The sequence below is a fragment of the Exophiala xenobiotica genome (assembly GCF_000835505.1).
Source record: "Exophiala xenobiotica strain CBS 118157 unplaced genomic scaffold supercont1.6, whole genome shotgun sequence".
Taxonomy (NCBI): Eukaryota; Fungi; Ascomycota; class Eurotiomycetes; order Chaetothyriales; family Herpotrichiellaceae; genus Exophiala; species Exophiala xenobiotica.
Genome location: NW_013562489.1, coordinates 3,016,808 through 3,042,760, shown reverse-complemented (window position 1 = coordinate 3,042,760; position 25,953 = coordinate 3,016,808). Strand labels below are relative to the sequence as shown.

General features: G+C 45.0%; 7 protein-coding genes across 7 annotated transcripts; 2 read left to right on the top strand and 5 right to left on the bottom strand.

Moving 5' to 3' along the window:
• Positions 1–88: 88 nt before the first annotated feature.
• PV05_10401 (uncharacterized protein) lies at positions 89–1,353 on the bottom strand (the record flags this gene model as incomplete). Its single annotated transcript, XM_013456836.1, has 2 exons — positions 89–626; positions 686–1,353. The coding sequence occupies 2 exons, from the start codon at positions 1,351–1,353 to the stop codon at positions 89–91; spliced, it is 1,206 nt and encodes a 401-aa protein (XP_013312290.1).
• A 1,068-nt stretch (positions 1,354–2,421) lies between these two features.
• On the top strand, positions 2,422–4,118 carry PV05_10400 (uncharacterized protein). Its single transcript, XM_013456835.1, has 2 exons — positions 2,422–2,616; positions 2,666–4,118. Exons 1-2 carry the CDS (start codon positions 2,438–2,440, stop codon positions 3,957–3,959), a joined length of 1,473 nt encoding a protein of 490 aa, XP_013312289.1. The 5' UTR covers positions 2,422–2,437; the 3' UTR covers positions 3,960–4,118.
• On the bottom strand, positions 4,025–6,257 carry PV05_10399 (uncharacterized protein). Its single transcript, XM_013456834.1, has 3 exons — positions 5,082–6,257; positions 4,646–5,022; positions 4,025–4,564 (listed from the first exon to the last, which is right to left on the bottom strand). The coding sequence occupies exons 1-3, from the start codon at positions 6,135–6,137 to the stop codon at positions 4,225–4,227; spliced, it is 1,773 nt and encodes a 590-aa protein (XP_013312288.1). The 5' UTR covers positions 6,138–6,257; the 3' UTR covers positions 4,025–4,224.
• A 445-nt stretch (positions 6,258–6,702) lies between these two features.
• On the top strand, positions 6,703–9,024 carry PV05_10398 (uncharacterized protein; the record flags this gene model as incomplete). The annotated part of the gene is made up of 8 exons (XM_013456833.1): positions 6,703–6,791; positions 6,849–6,913; positions 6,966–7,452; positions 7,502–7,582; positions 7,673–7,822; positions 7,875–8,158; positions 8,214–8,414; positions 8,549–9,024. 8 exons carry the CDS (start codon positions 6,703–6,705, stop codon positions 9,022–9,024), a joined length of 1,833 nt encoding a protein of 610 aa, XP_013312287.1.
• A 244-nt stretch (positions 9,025–9,268) lies between these two features.
• PV05_10397 (uncharacterized protein) lies at positions 9,269–13,756 on the bottom strand. Its single transcript, XM_013456832.1, has one exon. The coding sequence runs from the start codon at positions 13,295–13,297 to the stop codon at positions 9,881–9,883; it is 3,417 nt and encodes a 1,138-aa protein (XP_013312286.1). The 5' UTR covers positions 13,298–13,756; the 3' UTR covers positions 9,269–9,880.
• A 7,764-nt stretch (positions 13,757–21,520) lies between these two features.
• Positions 21,521–23,371, bottom strand: PV05_10396 (uncharacterized protein). The gene has a single exon (XM_013456831.1). The coding sequence runs from the start codon at positions 23,235–23,237 to the stop codon at positions 21,573–21,575; it is 1,665 nt and encodes a 554-aa protein (XP_013312285.1). The 5' UTR covers positions 23,238–23,371; the 3' UTR covers positions 21,521–21,572.
• A 109-nt stretch (positions 23,372–23,480) lies between these two features.
• Positions 23,481–25,788, bottom strand: PV05_10395 (uncharacterized protein). The gene is made up of 2 exons (XM_013456830.1): positions 24,936–25,788; positions 23,481–24,892 (listed from the first exon to the last, which is right to left on the bottom strand). The coding sequence occupies exons 1-2, from the start codon at positions 25,110–25,112 to the stop codon at positions 23,582–23,584; spliced, it is 1,488 nt and encodes a 495-aa protein (XP_013312284.1). The 5' UTR covers positions 25,113–25,788; the 3' UTR covers positions 23,481–23,581.
• Between the last annotated feature and the right edge of the window lie 165 nt (positions 25,789–25,953).

Below are 25,953 nucleotides of genomic sequence, written 5' to 3'. Positions count from 1 at the left end.
CTAATAGGCTGATGATGCCTGGTACTAGTGATGGGGGACATGGTTGTAGTTTGTAGTTCGTAGTATACTCGTCAATATATATCTCTACCTAGACTAATGTGTATTTCTCCTGATACGTAATTGGCCCGTTCTGATATTTCAATGCTGTGGTTGTATTATAATTCCACCAAAAGTCCAAGTATTCGGGATATCCCGCCTTCGCCACACCACACGTCTCCACGAAGCTGGGGATCTGTCCCACGATGCCCGCGAATTCATCCAATGGACACGAGAAGCCAGGCCCGCTTTGACACTGTGGCCAAGGCACAACCGCCTCATTGAGCAGAGCCCGGACGAACACCCCAGGGCTGCTCATGGCTGTGGCGTTGCACGAGAGTCGTTCTAGAACAAGGTGAGCGCCCATGGGGACTATGTCGGCGGAGTTGTACGGATTTGGGAACGGGATTGAATTGTTTGGCAGCGGAGATGCAGGGACATTCAGACCTAGTGCTGCAAGCACGGGCGTGATGTACGCATCGTAAGCGAAGTTCCAGGACATGCTCAGATGCTCGGGACCAGCTTGCAAAAGGGCAAACGAGGCGTTGGCAAACACTTGGCCGACTGCAACCTGATAGGGATCGCCAGGTCTAGGGTGTTTTTGGTCAGTTACTTTGAGATTAGGAAACAGGATAAGAGGTTGAATTACCCTGCGCAGTAATAGTAGGACAAATCCTGGATGTACCCGAACGCAACCCATTCGTCGAGGGTGAATGCGTTGATCCAGGGCGAATATGGTCGAGCTTGAAGTTCAAAGGTGCCCACGCTCATAAGCGACATGATGTCGGAAGAGTTCAGGTTGAGGCCTGGGTTCTGGGAGTTGAACCTCTGTACGGCGACGTCAAACTGTGGCAGAGTCCTCTGCGCCAAAAAGCAGGCTACCAAGCCTGTGTCTGCGAGACAAGTCGGGGTAAGGCTGTCGGCGCCCTGGGTGTAATTTTCAGATATAATGTTCATTGCCGCGCTGGTCGAATAGTTGTAGCCGAAGAACCCCATGCCGAAATATCTTGCTGTTTCTACTACGCGTTCGTAGCCACCGGCGAAGATTGGGATGGTCGACTCTTCGTCCCATAGATGTCCGTACCGAGAACTGTACTCTGAGCCTCGCTTGAAGGCGTCTAGAAGACCTGAATATGGACCGGAGAAGGTCTCCTGCTCCAAGTGGGCTAGATTGGAGAGGTACGAGGTCCATCCGTTCAAGAAAGATAGATCGCCCTCCCATCTGGTGATCCCGGAAGCGTAGACTTTGGCCAGCGTGGCTTCGATCTTAGCAGCGGAATAAGAATCGGGATAGCGCTCGCCGTGGCGCATCAGCATGATGACCTGGTCGACTGGACATCCTTCAGGCGGGTTCGGGTCAATTCCGTAGCCCACGCGGTCGGTGTATGGTCCAATGCCGCCGGTACGCTTGAGGATGTTGTAAGATCATAGAATGTCTGGGAGAACTGTTTGTCACGGTAGGCGTTGTAAGGCCGAAATGCTGCAAATGCGCTCGAGGCAATAAGCCCTGTCGCCAGCAGCTTGATGAGGAACATGGTGTAGCAGGACAATCACTGGCGGTCGAGAGGATGCTGAGTTGTAGTCCAGAAAGCATGCTTCTCAGCTCGGGGACCTCTGTTCATATAGCCCAACCACGTCCATCTTAGGATTCCTTCCATGCCATGCTTGCCGAGCCTTAGAGTTTACGAAGGGTGTAGGTACTCGAGTACTAAAAGACGGGTATACATGTAGAGGTATGCAAGGTTGCTCGATGTAGGAAATCGAGCAGACAAGTGAACATCGAAGTGATGCCATTGGATCCCTACAGATTTTGTGAGCCATTAGCGTCAGTGTCCGGTCTTTGAATTGAGGACATGTCGTTGAATTTGGAGGACCGGAAATAGTGCGATCGGAGTGCGATGCCGAGGAAGCTCATTATCGGTTGTGCATTCGAAAGAGTTGCCGCAGGGATCGATATATAGACCAGACGAGACCGTACCTTATTACCTGGTGATACAGAGCGGGTAATGAAAATGTAATGACATCCGTGACGGCCTGTCAACCAGCGATCGTCTAACAAATTTTGCGCATACAGTAATCGCAAATACGGCATTACCACACAACCGAAGGTCATGGATGTCCTGGGTGGGACGCGAAGAATTCAGAAGCATGAATAGTCACTCAAGAAGTATTCTCGTCTGCATAGGCTGGACCCTGAGTACACGCTCAGGCAACGATGGGATAGAAGACAATGTTCCTCGGGCATGATCCATAGCATAATACATCCAATGGACAAGTTACACGGCCATTCCTGCACACAGCGTATCAGCAGTCCACCGTATAGCATCGCAGTACTGGTCGAGAAGTGCACCATGTGACCATCCACGATCCTCCATTCTGAGCACAACCACGTCGACATGGGATGCTGCTACAATGCGGCCGTGGAGGCTCCCTCACCCTCATTTCATCCAGCAGAACGCATTTCGTCACTTCCACATGGTGGCTCTACAGGCGATCGATAGCCTCAGTAGCTCCGGTGAGCCCTCGACAATGTGAGAGCATCGACCTGCCCATAGGCCTGAACCGACACATCAGGCTCGAGTATGTTTCTCTCAACAACGCTGAGCGTTCCTACTGATGATGAATATAGTGTCGTCTCTCCTTCGCTGCCAGTTGCTGGACACAATGGCCCACGGAATCTTCTCGTTCACCTTCCGCCTCGACCGTCGTTGAACAGTACCTCCCTCGATGTCCTACCGCAGCTACATGGTCAACTCCTACCGAACATATCTCTTGTGACAATCAACTATCGACTTGGACTCGGCTCCGACACCTCAACCGATGAAAAGACGTCTTTCCCCACCCCTGTCCACGACGTCTCAACTGCACTTGGTTACCTGACCTCCTCCACCTCGCCCTTCAATGAAGGCCATGATGAGCCGCCCCGGATCTGCCTCTTGGGAAGCCACATCGGCGGCGCCCTGGCAACCATGTTGGCATTGACGGAACCGAATGACATACATGCCTTGGCGGTACTTGAGCCGATGGTGGACTGGGTCAGCTTGGACGAAATCGTCGAACGACTGCACAGTGCCAGGTCCATACCACGGAAGAGACAGAAGCAGAAAGTCACGCGGTTAGGTGTCGACGATGCATCCGTGCTCGCAGCGGCGGAAGACCTAATCAAGTTACGAGCGAAGCTGTTCCCGACCCCATCGTCTTACTTCGACCCATTTGCGAGTCCACTGCTGTTTTTGCGGGCTCCAGGCAGAGACACACCATTGGGGCAAACAGTAGGCAATCAGTTGGTGAATGAGATGGGGTTAAACGACGGATTTGGCGATAGCGATGACCTTGGTCCGTACGATGACGACTGGCACCAAGGTGGTCCCTCGCGTTCCACATTAAACACTTCATTGTCATCTCCAGCTCCAACAGGCTCAGAGTTGCGATCCTCTTCTGAGATTAAAGTGACGAGTGACGGCGAAGCTACGCTCGTCTCAGATATCATTTCTCCACCGACATCAGCAACGCCTCAGTCCCAAACCCGGCGACGGAAAGTCCTTCAACGCTGGCCACCTGTTGGTCGTCCTGAATCTGTGATGCTCCCATATGTTAAGGTGTTTGTGCAAGCTGCTTCCAACCCTGCAGACATACCTGGTTCCGAGGCCGAAGCTGTGGACATGAACCTCGGACATGCTGCTTTGTTGCGGGCGCAAGGAACCGAGCTGGTCGAACTCATGCGCAGGGCATGCTTCTTCGGGCGAGAGAAAAGCTTTGCCGAGGAGAGGGTTCAGCTCTATGAAGAGTCTCCCCGTGCTGGAGAGCCTGACACCACTAGTGCTGAGGAATTCAAAGCCGCGGCAGATTTTGTCACCCACCCAAGCCTTCGCTTGCAATCGAAAGCAGTTAAATGGGCCGAGCAGATGCTGACTAGAGCATGAAATCCAGATAGCAGTACTGCAATATATCCCGTCCAGGCCGAAGTTAACCTGAAGAAGATGTTGCTTGAAAATGATCGCATTGTAATCTCCCAACCTCAATAGCCCTTTTCATAGATATTAAACCAATCGTCTCTGACGCCCGGGCTTGTCCAAATCTACACATTGCGGCATGCGTCCATCATTGGATTGCTGGCTCCTCTTCAAATGATTAGACAATCTATACCTCTGTAAACGCCATAACTCAACCGAACTCCTCCACACAACTTCAAGCAATGTTGCTGTTCTCCTTGTCAGACATTGCCCCATGTTCGTTGCCCTCCCCTCTGGACTTCTGCCGTTCAAGGTCGCTCTTTAGACTGTCTAGATACCTTGCAGCCTGCGCCGAGTACTTACACTTCCGCCTAATCACGGCACCATATTTGTAGAAGAAGATCGGAAACGGGAAACACGCCAGCGCAATGAACCCAGGCACCGCAGAGGCCCAGTGTGTTCCGAGATTCTCGTACATGTAGACTGTGAACAGAGGAAACACGGCACCGAAGATCGAGCGGAGAATCGAATTCGCAGCCATCACCGACGCGGCGTAGATTACATATGAGTCGATCCTGTTCAACACATCAGTTCTCACCCCCTGCACATATCTTTACGGAAGAACATGAGGCGTTGTGTGGCAATGAGATACTTACAGATAATTTGTGCACGACATGAAGATCAGGAGAAAGCCCGTCCCGAAAGGCACGCCGGCCAGGATTGGGACGATCCAATGCACGCTGGGAGATGTGGTCGCAGCGAACCAGGCGAGGCCGATGATGCCGAACACTCCCCCGACGATAACTGGTGGCAGTCGAGCTTCCGGCGGTGCAAAGCCTCCGGTCTCCCGGTGTAGGCGAGAATAGCGCCTGTTGTCAAAGATGATGAGGGCGATGCCGATGAATATTCCCGCCATTATCCCAAGGAAAGCGAGCCCGCCAACGCCTGCGTTCCAGCCATGGCCTTCTTGGAAGACGATGGGGAAGGCCGCGAAGCAGAGATACAGTGTCCCGTACACGACGGCCATGTAGATCTAGACGTGTTGTCAGTAAAAGGACGTCCAGCATTGGTTGACGTATGCAGTACACTTACCGAGAGTAGAAGCACGACGGGCTCGCGGAACAGAAGTGCCCAAGGCAGGACCAGTGCATTCCTGACCATCTTGTGGAAATCGGGGGGATGTTCTAGGTCAATCTTCGTCATGTAGATCTTTCCCGTGACTTTGCTCAGCAGCTTCCCTCGATTCCGTAGCAGCACCGGAGCGTAGGTTTCTGGAACGAAGATGATGCCGAGAACAGTCAGACACGCAGCATACAATGTGAGCAACCCGAATAACCAACGCCATCCGGCACCGTCGCTGAGGAATCCGCCGATGAAGGGGCCCAGTGTTGGGCCGAGAAAGGGGGCAGCGGAGAATACTGCCATAGCCACACCACGTTGCTCGGCTTCGAACATGTCGGCAACCTGCCCTCCTGGTACGACCATGACAGCCGAGCCGATTGTGCCAGCGAAGGCACGAAAGACAATAAGACTCTGGATGTTCTGTGCCGCTATGCACACCCCGGTCCAGAGCGTGTAGAATACCAGGGAGATCAGGAGGATGTTTCGACGTCCAAGCACCTCTGAGAGAGGAGCAAAGACTAGAGGCCCGGTGCCAAAACCGAGGACGAAAAAGGTGAGACCGAGCAGGAAGACTTCTTGGCTGCAATGGAAATCTGCCATGATGTGTTCGGTCGCACCGGTATAGGCTGAGGAGGCCAGGGAGACGCATAGGCACATGAAAGATATCAAGCTGCTGAGGACGACCTTGAACCGTAACGGATATGCCTTTGGATTTTCCTCATCAGAGTCCAGCCATTGAACGATATATGGGTCGATGGCCGTTCCACTTCCACGGTACCTGAACCCAATGATTCGGTTGAAGTCCGTTACACATGGCCGCCATAGTCTCTTCTTCAGCGTATATTGTGACCAATCTGTGACCGGTTCGACGGCTAGCTGCTGCGATGTCTGGCTCTGGCCGTCAGAGGTACAATTGACGCAACCTTTCTGGCCGCACTGTTCTTCCTCATTCGGGCTCAGAGCTCGCCTCGGTCTTGTTTCTGAGAGTGTTAGGGTCTCCGCTGGGGTCTCTGCTTCAAGCACCATGTCTGCAGGTCAATAATGCCATGAGGCAGAAGATACAAAGAACCATGTCGCAGGCTCCGGGCAGAGGCATATATATGCAAGGAAACACATCTCTTCATAAACGGAGAAGCCTAGCCCGCGGACCTTTGAGAATGTCATCAGGTATGCTATCATCTCGGCGTCGCGAGTCAAAACTTGGCCTTCTGCACCCGAATACGCCACAACAAACCCTTGGACGGGATGAAAGAGGGGAGGTGATGGGAGGTTTGTTGTTGTTGGTCGGAGGAATTCACTAGGAACTCTCGGAATACGCTGATACGCACATCATCGCCGGTTCGGCAGCTTCGGCCACATATCACTCCCGATCACCGTATCTTCTCTTCAACTGTTTCATACGGACGAGAAGGAGAACCCATCACTAAGACCCTCTGGACATGCAAGTGGAGCAGTGATCAGGCCGGTCGAGATTAATAATATTACTGCATGACGCGGCTGCTGTACTTTATGAATGATCCTTCAGTCGGATACTGACAATCTCGACCTTTTGAGCTGAAACACGAAGAGGTCCGCCATTCACGGGAGCCAAATGCCAGACGAGAAGAAAATCCCCGCCTGCAAGGAATGTAGGGAGAAGAAGCTGAGATGCGTGTTTGAACGGGTAGACTGCTGCCACAGGTAAGAGACTTGGGCTACGCAGGAAATGGGACGCCTTGTTCATTTTGCGTCCGACAGATGTGCAAGACTGGGAAAACAATGTCAGCTCCCCGAAGCCAAGCGGAGAGAGCGAAAAGCACGATGTGACTCATAGGCCCGACCATTTCGTATCCTGTTTGCTGACAACGCGAGCAGTACGAGGACGAGTAGAGCATCTGGAGAGCAGTTACTCTGAGATATTGACCCTCCTGAGACGGAATGTCCAGGCAGAGGGATCACCAGCTCCCAGCAGCTCACAGTATCAACCTTCCTCGATCACTGACAGACGGCCACAAGATACAGGAAGTACCTCACAACTGGGGGGCTCCCAATCAATCTTTCCCGCTGTTGTCGGTACTGAAATGCTGCCGTTGGAAGAATGCGACTCCCTCATCACCGCATATCGGCGAATGTCTCAGACCAACTACCCGTTCGTTATTCTTCCCGAGTCATGCCGCGCTGCGTCTTTGATCGAGGAACGACCCATGTTGGCCCAGGCCATCTTCATCGTCGCGTCTTGGAGGAACTCAGCACGTCAAGCCACGCTTCGAGCCAGTTTCCTCAGAGATTTGAGCGACAAATTTCTTATGCAGTCTGAGAGATCCCTGGACCTTCTGCAAGGCCTGATCGTGTACTTCGGCTGGTACGCCAGCTTCACTTCCTCACCCTCCAGTCATTGACACCTACCACAGGTGCCACTTCTACACGATCACCTTTCGGTCTGAAGGCTACAGACTGGCCACGATCCTTGTGACCATGGCAATTGAATTGGGGTAAGTCTTCCTGTCCCTGCAAAGCAGCACCTACTCCAGCCTCCCTTTTCTTTGAGTCCTTTAACTGAAGAGCCTTCTGACACCATCTAGCATAACGCAAAAGCCTCTGAGCGTAACTCAACATGACCTCCTCCTAAATTCCAGCTCCATCTATCCACAAACAAATGAGGCCACGTCTTCGAGGTTCTGGAGCTATGAAGCCCGGAGAGCCTTTATCGCTGCTCATGTTGTCTCAACTTTGTAAGAGGGACGACCTTTTCGCTCGTATCATGACAAGTTCTGACCATCGCAGTTGCTGTCTAGCTTTTCGAAGACACAGCTTATTGCCACACACGCAGTATGTGGAAGACTGTGCTTCGTCGCTGGCCAGTGACCCGCAATGCCCCTCCGACTCGACTCTCATCTACTGGGTCAAGAATATGGCCCTCGCGGAACTGGTCTTGATGACCTTCGATTCCGGCTCACGGGAACGGATCTGCGAATTGAACGACGACAAAATCCAACTACTCGTGAAAGTCCTGGTGCGGCAACTCGATGAATGGAGAGCTACCCTTCCGCCTCCTACATCAGTAAATGGTAAAGCCTTCTCTCAAAAGTGATCCCAGAGGGAAGCGGACTGACTTAAGTACAGGGCACCTTCACCGCGCATACCATTGTAGCCGGGCATACATCCACGAAGTCGGCCTGTACGGTCTCGTGCAAGGCCAGACGCCATCCGTCACTCGCATTTCTATCATCTACGAATGCTTCTCGGCGTCCATGAAGGATCTGTCGGACATCCTCGAGCTGTCCCTCGACGAAATGTCCGAATGGGGCGTTATGGACTGGCGTCGTAAGTACTTAGTATCCCTTGCCCGAAAAAGCCTGTCCCGTCCCTTCTTGAAGCATGATAGGTTTGGAATTTTTGGGCTTTTCGTTCCTGTCGACACTCCACCAGTTGGGCCATGTTTGACGAGAATTTTGTAGAACTCAACCTCGCGGTAATGCTCTGCACCAAGTCCTCCATCATTCTAGATTCGACATACTACGGCGGTGTCGAATCTTCTCAAAGAGCCTCCTGGCTGGCCAAATGTCTAGAAACTCTCTGCCACCGGGCGAAAGCACTACACGAGATGGCCATGGCCGGCGCCGGCGCCTCTCCGGGTCACCAAGAAAAAGACCACTTCTTGAAACGCATCGCCAATGAGTGGTCCAACGTCAAGATATATCATCAGAACTGCGTTCAGAGAAATCAACCCCAACCTCAGCCTCAAGAGCAAGCGCAAGTGACGATGCACCCCGGCCACCAATCGCAGCCGCAGCCGCAGCCGCCCTCATTGCAGCAGGGACTACTGCAATCCTCGGATTTTCCCTTCGACGTCGACGCCTTCAACGACATGTACTGGTTTGGTCTGGGAGATGGCGAGGCCTCCTCGACTTTCACCACGGGCTGGCAGATGTGATATTCGGTACAGTACGACACACTGCAGACCCCATCGTCCAAAGCCGACCGATATCGACCAAGCGTGCCTGGGAGCAGACTTCAAACGCAAGAGGGGAGTTGTGTGCGGCCGAGGGGAATCCAGTCTGCTCGCCAAATGCGTGTAAATTCGAGAAATTGACTTGCAAGCTCCATATCCGTCAAGGACGAGACCTGCGCGAAGCTGGATTGGAATGGGATGGAAATGGCACAAGCAGGGGATGATCAGAAACGGTACCCTATGCTCATGCTCATGGATCTTCATCGACCGAAGTACTATACACTCCCCTCAGGTACGGAGTACCTCCAATATACACACCGCAGCCAGGTCCCCGCCGTCCATTTCCATTCTATCTATCCAGCCATCCCATCCCATCCCATCCCATCCCATTCCATTCACCCCACGGCGTCCCTTGACATCAAGCCCGACAAACCGTTGAACCATCGAATCATTGACCCAACTTTTTTAATAAAAGGCATACCGTGCAATACGATTTTCATTTCCCCGGTCGTGAAACACATGCAGTCATCCAATAGAGCTCGATTCCCTGACCAGGGGAATCCTAGTGCAGTCCCATACTCGTCGTACACCAATCCACGAGTACACTATAAAGACAAACGGGCCCCACCATCTACCATTCCACGCGATGCAAGGCGATGCAAGACCACTGTAGTCCGCCATTTCTTTTGAATTACCGTTCTCGGCCGTACTGTGTTGTCCATGCGACGGACTCGTCCAGTGATGACAAAGCTCAACTATTATCACCATCTCCAGAGATGATATGGATTATACCCAGGCTCTTGCTGCCACCCCTTCCCCCGAAGTTTCGGGCAGTAGGTCACCGTTCCCGTCTATTCAAAAAGTTCAGACTCCCCGCCTGCGGCATACTCAGCAAACTATCCGCGCGTTGAAACACATCGCCCTTGAAGAATTGATCCCCGTACGCGCTTGCCGGCGTGCTCGGCACCTGCATGGACATCTGCATATCCATATTGGGCACAGTCGCTTGTGCGGCAGGACCCAGTGCTGCTGACAAGGGTGTGGCTGGTAAGGGCACCGAGACCGGACTTATTCCGTTGGTACCCGCGCCGTTCAAGCCGTTCGCTCCAGCGTAACCATTGACGTTGAATATCTGCTTCGGCATTGTCGCTGTGTTCGGTGTGTATGCTGAACTCGGTCCCGACCCTGGCACTGGCGGAACGGGAATCAATGGTGGTGGAAACGGGCTCTGAACGGGATGCTGTCCAATGGATGACGTTACGGTCTGGTATGCTGATGCATTTCCATTGACGCCAGTGCCGTTCACATGGGCGTAGCCACTTCCGTTCATCGTCGGACCAGACCGCTGACTTGTGATGGTATTGAACACACTGGGTGGCGGCATCGCCGCCGTCGCACTATCAGTGAGATATCGCCAGGGACTTGTCTCTATCAAGCGTCCTGCTTCTCGGCTTGCCTTCTGCACAGGTCGGAGCATGATGATCAACTCTTGCGACAGCAGCCGCAGAGATTTCGCTTCACGCATATCAGTCAGCAGCTCGATGAAACTCATCAGGAAATTCTTGCAGAGTGACCAAAGAGAGGGGTCATTCCGGCCCGTCCCAGGAGCACTTGGCTCTGTGAGTCGCATGTTGACGAGCCTGATTTGCAAGGCTTCACTGACGTCGATGCACAACTTGCATCGGTAGACAAGCGTCGACCACAGATCGTGCACTGACTTCGGCTGTCGAGTCTCCTCTGCCGCCTCGAGGCACCGTAGAAACTGTGCTTTGGCGATCGGGATAGTGTGCAATGCGGCGTCGTAAGCTCGAGAGAGTGCCAGGAAAATCTGTTCAAACGCAGCTTCTTCCTGCGCATCAGTCAAGCCTGTTGCAGGATTGACTCGAGCCGGATAGGAATTCGCCATCGGCAAGTTAAACACTTCTCCTGACCGAGGAGTACTTGCAACTGACGAAGGCAGGCCATTCATCATTGCAGCTCGTGAACTCGACCTCGATCTGAAACCGTTACTCATCAGAGTACCACTGCTCGAAAATGTTGATGATGTGCTTGTCAACGGTCCATTGTCGAGTGTGGTACCAGTCAAGTGAATCGGCGTTGGAAGAGAACCGGAACCTGCAAGTGACACAGGATTCGGGTGATATGCTGGGATGTTTTCTGCAACCGGATGTTGGATGGCCGTGTCACTGCGTAATCTCCCACCTTGTCTGGAAGGCAGATTTCTGTCTCGGGTAGGCGTGACTGCTCGTACCGGTTGTGATGGCGTGCTGAATTCCTCCGGGATTGTCTGGATCGGATGCGTATTTCCACTCGACAACTGCCTTCTATGACCAAAATGTTGTGTAACGTTCACGTCCGCCCCGAAGCTCTGGATTGCGTTCCGGACCTCAAGCATACTGCCGTATAGCAATAGCATCAAACTGCGGACGTAGCGTGCATCAGTTCCAGCAACAATTTTTTTGACATTATCCTGGAGCTGAGCTGTCACATGCGTGTAGGCCATGATACACGTCGCACAGTCGCGCCGGACGGTGGCTTCAACCATCTGAATGGCATCTTCATCCTCAATGTCGACCACGTCAGCTTGCTCCAGTGCTTCATTGAGCCGGTCGACATGGGTTGATGCATTGAAAAAGGTAAATTCTAGCGTACTTCTGCGGACATCTTTCCCTCTTATGGCAGCAATTAGGCCGGAAATTTGTGGATGGATTTGGTATAAAGCGTATAAGATGCCTTTGGCACCTTCAATGACAGGGCTCTTCCATTCGCTCTCGACTTTATGTTCCGGTAAGCTCGATAATCGTTTCACAAAAGCAAGCCTGTGCCGTCTGGGATCGCGAGGGCTATTGGGGCTTGACGAACTGGCACCACCAGGAGATGACAAAGCTCCATTGCGTTTGAGGACGGAACCATGACTGAAACCTCGAAGATGACTGTTTCTGTTTACTTTCAGCTCGTCAATGCTGTCCAAGTCTGGCTTTTCTCTTCTCAGCATGCCCATCCTCTTATGACGAGCTGCGGCTGATGCTTGCAGAACGCTCTCGCTGTTGCTCCGATTTCTTTCATTGTGGTTCTGGCTGATCAAGGGCGCGATGCCCGGGCGTCGCATTGCTATGGACTGCGTTCCAGAAGCCATCCGGTAATGTGAGCGTGTTGGCACTGGTGGTGGGTACGGTTGAAGTGGTGACGATTTGTTCCCTTCTGAAGCCGATTCAACAGTTCCAGTGCTCGGAATGACAGGAAATCTGCTGCTCAATGTGCGCTTGAGAGGCTTCGGTGTTTCCATAGGACTCTCATCGATTCGTAGCGAAGCTTCAACGTCTATCGGCACCAGCGTTGACGGATGTGCTTCCCTCAGATATCTCTTGATCTCGAGTGTAATTGCTGTCTCTCTTTCATGGTCGGTCATCTCTGAGAAAGATACTTCCGATTCTTTGGCCTCGACCACTCTTTTGAGTCTGAAGCGCAAAGGGTTCTCGGCAATCTTTAAGATTTGTAGTTTGGTCATCTCGCATAATTCCGTAGGTAGCTCTTCCACTCGATTGTGCACAACCGAAAACACCTTCAATGACTTGAGATTTTTGATGTCACTGGAGATTTTTCGCACCTTATTGCGACTGATATCCAGGATCTCCAGCTGGTGGAGCTTGTACACACCCCGAGGTATCTCCCGAAATACATTGGATCGAATATTGAGGTACCGTAGGTGGGAGCATTCAGAGAATCGTAGCGGGATGTGCCAGATCTGGTTATGAGACAAAGACAACCTTTCTACCTCGTCTTTGATGAGATCAACCACGCTCTCAGGCAATCTCGCAATATTGGAATGACCCAGGTCCAAGGTCAGCTTTGGCTTGACCACGTCCCTGACTGCTTCACTGCCTGCAAGCGCATGTTCAGTGTCTTGTCTCGCATCTGCTACCTTTCTCTTGAACAGATCAGTTGTGTCTTCGAGGGACAATAGGCTTAGCTCGTTCCTCGCGCTTTGTGCCACTGGTTTGTTCTCTTCTGGTCTGACAGGTGAATCGTCCAAAGACTGCAGCGCGTCTGCACGTTGCGCTTGCAATCTGGTGTCTTCACTTGCAGCCCGAGGGGGACGGTCGCTGTCGTCAAAACGAAATGGTCGACCGATTCGAGAGGCATCTTCGGGACGGAGCAGGACGCGGGAGTTGTTAGGCTGGGGCAGATCTGATTCCATGATATTGGCAAGATTGTCTCTGAAGCCTAGGCCAGAGACGTTGTCAATGGCCAGCATCGAGGATGAGGGTCACGCGGCGGATGGACCAGCGCATCCACAGCATACTCCAGCAAGCCTCTCAAGTCCAGTATGAAAGGTAGGGGTCTGGTTCTCGTTCAATCACGCTCCAGGCGTTGTCACACCATCGCATAAGTGTTTGCAACGAGCAACTTTGTCTCGATAGCCAGCTGGAAAGCAATTTGCAACGTATCGTGGGGTTGGCTCGTGCTCGGACGAGTACACGGTGTGGTGTTCGTGTTCTAGGGCGATTGACGCAATGGAGGACAAAGGTGCGTCAGGAGGACTGTGCTCGTTGATTAGAGTCTAGAGGCGTTTGTCGATTGATTGCATCGGAGGTTGTCGGCATGTAGAACGTCGGTGTTACTGTCTTCAGCAAAACGACAGGGAGCGGAGAGGCATATGATGACCGGATCACATTGATACAACCTCTACAGAGATCGTTGCTGCGGCGCTCAAACAGCACGACGCAGTTGGCGCGCTTCTCACGTGACTGTTCCTGCATGTGGTTGTAGCGGCGGAAGAGATTGATTAACTAACTAATCTAAGAGGGAAAGACTGGCCGCTATATGTAGTCACTCGTAACTGAGCGCAAGGAGGGGGAATACTAGGCTGGGCAAGTATCCCGACGCTAATATCACATCCTCCTCTACTTCCTTACGAGTACCTACGAGTCACGTATTCTTATTGTTCTACTAAGCCGTAGGGCTCGTAACGCATTATATCTTCTCTTTTTTTTTTCTATCTTATTTCTCTCTCTTTTATAATATATAAAAGGTATACCGTCTTCTCTATTATATTGTATTTTAGGGAGTAATAGTCTATTAAAGTTAAGAATGGCTCGTAACGATAGCGACGACGCCGCGCGAGGTATAGAAACCCTTAGACCCTAGTCCTTTCGTAAGGTTTAGAAGTTCTTATTTTAGTTTTTTTATAGTTTCCTTAATTTACGCTATTTATAACTAATAAATTTAATACGCGATAGTAACTTAAGTCGTTACGTATTCTTACGACTAGAAAAGAGTAGATATATCTTATAAAAGAGATAGGAATAAGTAGTAATTCTTTAAGTTAGCCTTTAATATTCTATCGACTAGTTAAATATTATAGATATCTCTATATCCCGTAGAGAGTATCCCTTCTAGCTTAATACGCGTAGATTCGCGTAGGTTCTACGGAGTTCGAACTCTATCGTCGTTAATCTTAGACCCTTTTTATATATCTCTATAACTATACTAGTATAGTTTATTAATTAGACTCGCTAGATTCTAACTAATAATTAATTATTACGCTCGTCCCCTTATATTACACTATAATTTTAAGAAGATATACTAATTTATAGTTATTATAGATTGTTTCGAGAGCTTTCGCTTCGAATCGATAAGATTCTTTCTTTAATCTTTAATTGATACTTTCGTAGTAATCTATAATAATTTATAATAGCTAGTAATAATATACAATATAATATATTAACTAACTTTACTATTATCGTAACCTTATATCGCTTAGGTTAGTTAGTTATTAACTATCCTAATATATAACTTATCGTATTTCAATATATCCCCGATTAGACTTAATTCGTAATTAATTGTAAGTAAACTTCTTTTCTTTAGTTCGAAATTGTTTATTAATGTTTATAATAGATCGTACTAATTATACTAAGATATACTATATATAATTAATCGAAATCGTTAATAATCCTAGTAAGTTTCCTCTTTATTCCTTACGTATCTATTAGTAACTAATAGTAATAGGCTATATTTAGTGTAGAAATATATAGGGTCCCTTTTTCTCTTATTGTTTAATCGCCGGTAAATTTAATAGTAGTAAGTACTTTATATTTCTTTATAACTATTCGTAACCGTACGAAATAGCTTATATATATTGTTACTAGGGCTAGTATATAGTTAACTACTCTCTTAACTAAAGTAAGTACTATCTATTTCGCTTCGTTATATATATTAACGTATTAGAACGCTACAATACTACTAAACCGCGTAAACGTACTAAGTAAGTTTCCGTTAGTTTTTATATTAATTCGTAACTAATAGTAATTATAGAAAAGAGTGTAAAGATAAGGGTAAAGGTAAATCGTAAGTACTTATAATTTATATAAAACCTTTCGTAACTAATCGTAATAGTACGTCGACCAACGTAATTAATAACTACTTCTCGTCTATATTAGTAACGGCCTAAAAAGGTTCGTAAGGGTCTATAATCGCGCGTATTTATTTGTTACTGTAGGGTAATCTCTTTCTTTTTTAGAAAGAGTGCGTATCTATACGAAATACGGCGTAATAGATAGTAATAAAATAATTATATAAGATTTTCGTTTATAAGATATTATAAGGTTCAATAATAATTATAGTTCGTACTTTTTTTACTCTCTATCCTTTAATCTTTTCTTTATAGATTAAGGTCGTAGTTTATAACGAGTTATATCTCGTTAGTATTAAGTAATACTTACTACTAATTTCTTTTATTATATTAGAATAGACGTCGCTCTTTTAACGCCCTCTATACTATTAATTATAATAATAGATCTTAAATCGAAAGAGTTCGTAACTAAAGGATTATAATAATTAGATTTAATATTCTCTACTAAGACCTTAAGAGAAGATTTAGGTGTTAGTTCTCTTTCTTTTAATATAGTTTTATTTTCCTAATTTTAATTAATTTTAATTATATCTAACTATAAGGACTAGAACTATAAGGTTAGAATCTCCTATTTATTTTAGTTTTTCTTCTTTATTTAATCTAAATATACTTCTAAACGTTTATCTAGATTAAAAGAAATAGTAGCTAACTCGTCGTAAGAAGGAGTATTATTTTACTTCTTTTTAAAGAGTTTAGCTACTTTTAAACTAATAGTATCGATTTAAATAACTTATTTATATAACCTTCCCTAGATTTTTAAAGAATTCTAGAGCGTTTTAACTCGATCCTCTTATAATTTAGTTAGAATAAGTCTTTAGCCGTTGATTAATATCCTAAGTTCATTATCTTTTGGGTTGGCTAGATAGTAAGTTCCTAACGGTATAGTCTTTACTATCTAATACGGATCGAACTAGCGTTTTTCGAATTTATTGCGTTCTTCGGCTCTAACTAGGACTTATTGATTAATAGGAAGAGAACTCTCTTTAACGAGTTCCTTTCGAACCTTACTAGCTACGATAGCGCGATCGATTAAGCGTCGATTCGCTTATATACGAGCGTATTGTAGTATCTCGATTCTTTGTAAGGTTATCTTCTAATCTTTCGAGATATCTAATTATCGAGGATTATTATTGTCGATAGAAAGTCTTAATTAATAGCTAAATAAGAGGTAATACGAGGATTTCTTAGTTGTTACGTAGATTTTAATTTATATGGTAAATAAGGCTTAAGGTAGATATTAGTTCTATAGAATAGTGGGTTAGTTTATAAGGAGACGTATTAACATTATCCCTAGGAATTCGTTAAAGTTCTCGATCTTTCCGTTTATTCGCGGATAGTATAGTATCGTTACGCGATATCTTATCTTTAATAGCGAGATATAATAGATTATTACCTCTCTTGTTAGATTTTATTCGTTATTTAAAAGAATCTTACGTAGTGCTCTATAAATTATCGTAATATAATTATAGAGGAATTTTGTAATTATTTTGGCTTTAGTATCGAGTATAGCGAGAGCTACTGACTATTTAGTAAGATATTCGATTGTTGTAATAATTTAACGGTTATCTACGAGTGTTTTTGGTAGGATATCGATTAGATTAATCGCTTATCTATCGAAGATTTATAGTGTTTTTTTATTGAGGGTTTATAGTTATTCTCTCTCTTATCTTAGACGGCTACGTTAAGAAACCTAATATTATAGGTAACTATGTATAAAGGTACGTATATCTTCTTGAAGAGAGGACTACTATCCTCGTCTCTAGATAATATTAAGAATACTAGGGTATTCGAGATATCTATATTCGATATATATTTATTCGAGGAAGTTCGTACGAAAAGGTATTAGAATATAAGGACTTTGGATATTGTTCTTAATACGATAGAGTATATTATCTTTAATAGTAAATAAGAATCGATCTTCGTATAGTTTCGAGCGGATATATATAGGTAGCTGTTATCCTTTCTAAAGTAATTTAATTATTGCTTTAGCCTATTTATTCTCTTTAAGGCTTTATAACGTAGTGAATTAAGCTATAAGGTTTTACGATCCTTATTCTATAAGATTAGGATATTGACTAATAGTATCTAGAGTAACTATTAAAGAATCTTTCTAATAATAAATCTTTAAGTTATATTTAGAGAAATTAATAATTTAACGAACGAATTGTTTCGTAGGGTTTTGTATTATTTAGAGATATTTTAAACTTTCGTAATCTATAAAGATTATAATCGAATAGTTGTTTTTAATATAAATACGCTATATATTTAAGGCGTATTTAATTGTAAGTAATTCTTTTTTATGAATAGGATAATTAATTTTTATGGGCGTAAGCTTCTATTCTTTGTAAGTAATGGGATAAAGTTATTTTAAGTTATAATTCTCTTAAAGTAAGACTCTACTAATAGTCTATTTACTAGTATCTATCTTAATGAAAAATGGTTATATTATATTTAGCTATATTAAGATAAGGGTATTCGTAAGGGCTTATTTTAAGGATTAAAAAGTATTCTTTGTCGTAGTATTTTATTTAATTTTCTGAAATTTACGTTTTCTTTCTTTAATATTCGCTTTCTATAAAAGTAGAAATAATAAGACGTAAGTATATATAAAACTCTATATATATCTACAATAGTATAAAGCTAGACTAAAGAATTGTCGAAGTTTATATACGTTAGTTAGAATTGGCTATTAAAGAATGATATCGACTTTTATCGTAAGAGGTTAGATCTATTTGTTTTTAATCGTATAGTTATAGAATTTAAGTTCTTTTATAAGAAATTAATACTTTAAGGGTTTAACGTATAAGGAATATATTTTAAGTATCTCGAAGATATTCGTAAGATATCGTAAATACTTAGGGAGATTATTAGAGTAGATAAGTATATTATTAAGATATATAATTACGAATTTTACGATATATTCTCGTAGAATATAGTTTATTAACGCCTAAAATATAGCTAGTGTATTGTAGAGCCTAAATAGTATAGTATAGTATTCGAACTTTCCTTCTTATATATTAAATATAGTCTTCTTACGACTATTAGAATATATTTAAATTTAGTAGTATCTTTATATAAGATCTAGTTTCGATAGAAATTTAATATTCTCGATAAGATTAAGATATTTCTAAATTCGAGATAGAGAATAACTATTTTTAATCGTAATAGCATTTAACGTTTAGTAATTAATATATATCCTCTATTTATCTCTTAGTTTTTTAATAAATAGGATAGGGAATCTCTATAGAGACGTAAACTCGCGAATAATGCTTTATTATAATATCTATATAATCTATCGACTTTACTCCGCGATATATATTAAGGAGAGAGGATATACATTAATATTAATCGGCGCGAAATTACTCGTAAAGATACAGTGATCGTCTTAACGTATAGAGAAAAGGATAGTAGAAAGTTCTTCCTTAAAAATCCTCTTAAATTGTTTTAAAAGGGTATATAATAGTTTATTTTAGTCTATAATCGCTAGCTAAACTAGCTCTCTAGGAGTAGTAGAAAAATCTTAACGAGGATACAATCCTTTAATATACCCTAGAAAGAGATTAGTTATCTTCTTTCCGAGAGCCCTAAGAGTTATATAAAGATTTAATAGCTAGATAGTATTCGTATTAGTACGAATTAAGTTAGATAGATTTACGTTAATAGGAGAAAGTATATAGAGTATTTTAGATTTATTATAGACCTAAATTCTTATTTATTACTAATTAATTTTAAGATTAGTAATTTATAACTATTCGAAACTAAGAATTAAATTATACCCTAGAATTTTAAGTATATAGATCGTTAGATCTATAGAATACTAATAGATATAGAGTATAAAGCGAGCTCTTCCTAGACTAGCGACGTATATATTACTAGCGACTTAAACCTAATATAGTAAAGAGTCGATTACAATCTCTATCTATAGTTTACGAGCAATATTAGTCGAAAAGTACTACTCTATAGCCCTCGAGTTAACTAGGACTCGTATAGATACGAAAGTTTAAGTTATACTCGTAATGCTTCGTAACTAATAGATAGCGATATTCTATAGATATATCTTAAGGGTATAGATTTATTCTACTTTACGTAATTAATTGAATTAGTTAGAATTCTTTTGATTTTGCTGTTAGATTATTAATTTAGTCGTTTATAGTACTTCTTTATCTATCTATAATTTCCCTTAATCGTTATAAGGTCTCGTAATAGTACGTAACTTTCTAGAACTCTTTAGTTTCCCTTTATTTTTTTATTGTGGTTGAAACTTTCTAACCTCTTTACTTTACTAGGGTTATCGTATACTAAAATCTTCTTAGCCTCGATAGGGCGGACCTTTACAAGTGATTAATATTGATTTCGTATAACTACGGAACTAATGGTTAATAAAGCTATATCTAAAGTAAGTAGTATTCCTTTAATACTAGTCCCGTTATTCTTTTATATCTTTACTAGATATCGCGGTAGTATACACTATAGTAAAATATATTAGCTTTCGTATATTATTTTAACGAGATATTCTAGAGAGAGTAAGGATACGATCTATCCTACGTTATCTTACTCTTTTACGGATATATACTTTAGTAGTCTTAATCTATTATTATCGATTAATATACTTAATATATTTAAATAAAGCTAGATTATTTTATTTAGAGTATTCTATTATTTCTATTTAGATAGTATTATTAAGGCTAATACGAAAATACTTCTTAATTTTTAATGCGGCCTTTTCTAATTAAATACGAGCTATAAGGTAAATTAGATTTTAAGTATATTCTATAGTAGAGCGGTCGCCCTAGATATATATATACTACTAGTTATATAGTTGGGATTACTTATTATTATCCTTAAAGATCTTATATAACTAAGTAAGGTAGTTAGTAATAGTAAGTATAGAATCGTAAGTTAATGTATATATTTAGTGTATATATTCTATAAGATAGGTAGACGCTATTTTTATTTTCTTATATTTATTTATCTAGTATCCTCGTCGATCGTAAAAGTTAATTTAGTTTATAATATTTTGTATATAGTTATTAAGTTAACTATTACTACGGTCGCTATTATACGCGTATAGTTCGTGTATCTTTAGCTCTTACGAAATAGAAGTATTATCTATAACGCTATAATATTATTCGCTAATATATATATATATTCGTAATATTTCGTTAAGTTATCTAATAGTAATACTATTAGACTAAATAAAGAGCGAAATACTATATAATATACTAAGAGAATTAGTATTAATAAGTATAGAGTTCTTATCTTAGTTACTAGGGTTACTACCACTATTATTATTAATATAGCTAACCTTTAGAGAAGAAGAAAAGTTTATTCTATAATAGAAGAATCTAGAAGAAAGAAGAGTTAAGGTATATTCGTCTATAATAACGAGGATCTAGTAAACCCCCCTTTATTTTGTTCTCTTCTTTTTTCCCTAATATCCTTATTAGCTAAAAAGTCTTTTTTTCTACGAGACTTTAGCTTCTTCGCGTCGTTATATCTAATTATCGTATATTTTAGGGGTTTTAGGGCCTTAAAGTCTACCTTACTAACTCTTTCTTCTCTTTTCGAAAACTAAATATACGTAATTATAGTATAATACGAGTAGTTTTATTACTACTCTACTAATCTCTTTAGTAAAAATCCCTTACGTTAAGATATTAGAATTAAGGTCGTTATTGTTATTAAAGTCGTCGTCGAGGGCTATCGTCGATATAGAGAACAATAAAGAATCGAAGTAGTTAGAATCGTTGCGGGTGTATAAGACCCGCTAACTACTCTTACAAGAGAATACGGTCGCTCTTGTAAGTAGGTTCGTTGCTATCACCTATAGTTGTAGCGGCGGAAGAGATTGATTAACTAACTAATCTAAGAGGGAAAGACTGGCCGCTATATGTAGTTACTCGTAACTAAGCGTAAGGAGGGGGAATACTAGGCTGGGCAAGTATCCCGACGCTAATATTATATATATGACACTTATCTTAGCCGGCCGTTAAAAGCGTTGAAGCGACAAAGATCATGCTTCTTGCAGTCAAGCTACAGTATCTCGATCTGCACGTAGTTGTCAATCTTGATTCTTCAGGTCTGCTCGTGTCAACAATGCCACGATAAAGTAGGATATTTAGCCACACTCTTGCTGACTTCCATCCTCCATCAACCTGCTCTCCGTTCCGTACCCATGCAACCCTCCGTCCAAGATCCATTGCTCGTTATCCTCGTTATCATCCTGTACTCTTCGCCACACACTCTTCCTGTCTGTCTCGCGCGCCTTGCCGTTGTTGACTCCTTCAGGCGCTTTCCACAGTGGCCGGATCAGCTTCCCACTTACGAGAAGAGGATTTTTGCTGAAAGCACCTTTCCCTCCGACACTCAAGTGCTGGTCTATACCTTCAATCTCCTCGTCGTCATCGGCCTCAGGCTCGTTCGCCTGGTCGGAAGACGCCGCTACCTTCTGACGTTCATACGTCTTGACCAGTTTGCCGTTCTTGATGCTCATAGACATGACTGTCTTCTTCTGCTCCCACTCCGGGCGATTAGCTTCCTCCATCTCCCGTAGGTATTGCTGCTGTTTCTTCAACGCGGCAGCACGTTGCACTGGACTCATCCACTGCGTAGCACCTGGAACCAAAGTCATATCGTAGTCGGAAGCTTCATCATGGACTCTGGTACGTTGGGCATTTTCCCGTTGAAATGCCAGTAACTTGTCTCGGTGTGCTCTTGCTCGTGCTGCAGCCGATGAAGATTCGTCTCCAGAAAGTGCCTCAGGTGTCGATCCGCCAAACATAGGTGTACCTCTGCCCGATTGAGCCTGACCGACGTTGTGAACAGCCATCTTTTCGATCCCACGCTCTTCCTTTAATGCTTTGATCATGCTATCGACCTGTTCCTTGGTCAAGATTGGTGCATCGCAGAACGAGCACGGCTGGAGTCCTTCTAGAGCACAGATAATCTTTCCGCAATTTAGACAATTGGGCGCAGTCTCAAAGAGTGGATGTATCGAAGCATTGCACGTACACTTTCTCCTCTGGTTCGATAGGGTGGGATTCGTAGACACTTCTAAGGCTGCAATTGCAGCAGTCAAATCGGCCACATTTGCTGTTGTGGTGGTGGTTGCCGTTGCTCTCTGGGGTGTCGATGTTCCGGATTGAGGTTGTGAATGTGACGCATATGCTGCTTTCTTCGACTGCTTCGAACGGACATTCGCAAAACCGAAATCAGAAATCAAATTACCAGAGGCAGAAGGTGGCAGTTTTGGTGTCTTTTTGGCCGGAGAGTTATCGCTTGACGACGCAGACGCCACGATATTAGAAGTCTGAGGCACTTGATGTGCATCAGGGGTCTGCGACCGTGGAGGCGCAGTTTGCTCTCTGGACATAGGTCGTTGACCTGCTGGGCGATAATCGTCTATGTCATATTGCTTGGTGTATCCGCCGGACACATTACCATAGCCTTCAGGAAGTCGTCCAGGGCCAGCAGAATGCAGCGGAGGTTTTGGCTTCCTGGTCGCGCGCTTCTTCTGGCCAGGGAAGCCATCTTCATCTGCTGTCGCTGTTGAACGGTGCTCTTGGGACTTCCGATCATGTGTCACGTTTCGTCTTCGGGCATTGAAAGACGAAATGAATTCCAAAGCTTGCGGAGAGTCACCCAGCAGATTTTTCAGATGATCAGCGCTTGCTTCTTTCGAAAGAGTCGAGGTGTATGTGACAACTTCCTTGAGCGACTCATCGTCGATGGGAAGCAATCGTTGAAGTCGTGGCAGCGCCCAGATTTGCAAATCGCCACTCATTTCTGACCAGGGCCAGGCCGATAATGTTGTCTCAACTTCGATGGCGTCTTATGGACTGACCTGTGACGATCTTCCAATGATTTTTGATGCAAAGAACGCTGCTGTGTCAATGCAAAGTGTTTTCTAAGGTGTCGTGAAGGTGCAGAGGCGAAGTGACGAATATATTATTAAAATTGGAATCTTAGGTTCATATCACCCACCATCACCACACGACTTCACAATTTCACGAGTCACAAATCTTCGTACCGCTCGATGAGCACGTTAAAAATGTTTTGTTGTTTTGCCTGAAGTCCTGCTAGTGATGCAAATACATTTATCGTCGTCGTTCGTCAATAAAGACGCTACTACAATGGTACAGCAGAGTCGTGAGCCACCAAGGCAATGAGAGCAGCTCCTAAACCACTTCCATCCTTTGCCAAACCAATTCTTATGCGCTTCTCATCTTCACCAAGGCCCTCAATTTCTCTAAAGGCTTCGCGGATATACTCCTCGAAGCCCGGATAGTACTCCACCAAGCTGCCATCCACACCAACATCGACAATTTCGTCTTCTTGGAGTTTGTTGGTTGAGATGATCACGCCAGCAAGAGCAACTGCGCTCAGTCTGGCTGCTCGCTTCCCGATCGCATGTACGAGCATCTTGACAGCTACACAATCCTCGGTAGACGCTGCCTCAATCTTGAGCTCTCGCTCTAAAGTTTGCTTGGTGATGCGCAGATGGTCGGATTGGTCTTCTTCCACGATCGACAAGAATGAGGTGTCGATGCCCCATTGCTTAAACAAGGCACTGTCTTCACCGACGGTGGTTGTACTTCTAATATCATTGTCATGCGAGGTCTTGTCCTTGAAAAGTGCAATGCGCGCATCGGGATGTTGATGTAGGCTCAATAGTGCCCGTCTCAGAATCTCACCCAAGAACATGCCTGAGACCCGCTTCTCGAACATCTGAATGCCTGGGTTCACGGACTCCCGATCCAGGTCAACGTCGAATGGAGTGTTAGGCAGCACTCTCAGCCCATTGTCAAAGCTGCCCCATTCTGAATTGATGACCATGAGGCCGGTAGATTTGTCGTAATTAGCGCCGCCTCCAGCTTCGTCAATAGCCTTCATTTTCTTGACCCTTTCGAGTTTCTCGACGTATGCGCCGTTCGTGCCCGTACCGAAGATAGCACCGATCAAGGTCTTTGTCTTGCCTGGAGACGTGTATGATCTAGCCATCAACGTTCCCACCGTATCATTGACCAGCGCTGCGACTCGGACCGGCAGCTTCAAGGCGTCTATCTCTTTTTGTAGGAGTTCGCAAACGTCCATGCCAATAGCTTCAGGAATGTCGAATCCTTTGGTCCACCGCATGAGCTTCCCCTTGTTTATGCCTATTTGGTTGACGGGGAAGCTAAATGTAAAACCGAGGTCAAAGAACTCTTCTTCCACAGGGTCGTTTCGATGCTTCTCGAAGTGATTTTCATGATGTGCTTTGAGGAACGCTTCTATTTGTTTGGCAAGGAAATGGAAGAGGTCGTGGGCGGATTTGGCTTCCATCAGCGATCGAGGCACCGCCACTTTCGACTGCTGTAACGAGAACGATTGATTTCCGTGCAGTGTGATCGAACATACTCGAAAGTTGGTTCCACCTAGATCGACCGCCAGATAGACACCCTAATTACTGTCAGTCGAATCGCCAGGGAGCTTGGTGTCCTACCTTTTCTGTGCCATTGGGCACTGAGGTAACATAGGTCGGGATCTGGCTCAACGTAGCGCCCTCTTTCTCGAGGCCTTCCTCCATCTCCCGAATGAACTCCTTGACGCCCTTGTTCACATCTTCGGCGGTATACTCAAACTGCGCGACCATACGCTTGGTCTCGGCCTCGAGAGCCATGTTTGTCAAGGCGTGTGTAACCGGCAGTTCAGCAGAGAACAAGGATTTTGGCTTGCACTGTGTGCCAGGTTCTAGTTGTTCAAAGTACGCCTCTTGTCTGTACACACTTTCACCAAAGGGACTGAGAGTATTTCCAGAACGAGGAGGAGGCTTTTGTAGAGGGCGTGGGCGGACGTCGCGTGATGTGAAGAATTGAACACCAAGAAGTAACAGTAGGACCAGGCCGGAGGCAAGGTAAAGGAGGGGAATGCGCGATTTGGACGACAGCTTGACTCTCGTTCGGTATTGTCCCGTTCCAGGAATCCAACTGAGGAAACTCTGCCAGGCAGTGTCCTGGCGCAGTGTGTTATTGCTATGAGAGGACTGACGGGACGCCAGCTTTGCTGCTGTGGCCCCGAGGCCTATATGATGGAGATGGTGAGGGGCTTTAGAGAGGGATTCAAGGATATCGAAGAGGGGCACAGCCGTCAGTGGCCAAGGAGAGGCAAGGATAGGGTAGCATATGCGGATATGGTTCGTGGATGCAAGGTAACGAGTACGAGGAAACGCGGAGGATATGATGATGTAGTAGCATCGAATGAAGTCAGTCCAGAGCAGAGTGACCTCGGTGGCTTGAAAATTTTACCATTCCTTGAGCAATCGCTAAGCAGCGTGGCAGCCCACAGGCACCCAACAGGTTTCCGGGCGGTAGAAAGGCAAGAAAGATGGGCTCGCAAGGCTGGGCAGACATGAGATCCAGGCTCGCTAGGCGTCACCAGCATCAGGAAGCGGAGTTGTGTCCTCGTCGAATTCGATTCTATCACCCACTGCACCCACAACATCATGCTGAAGCGGATGCTCC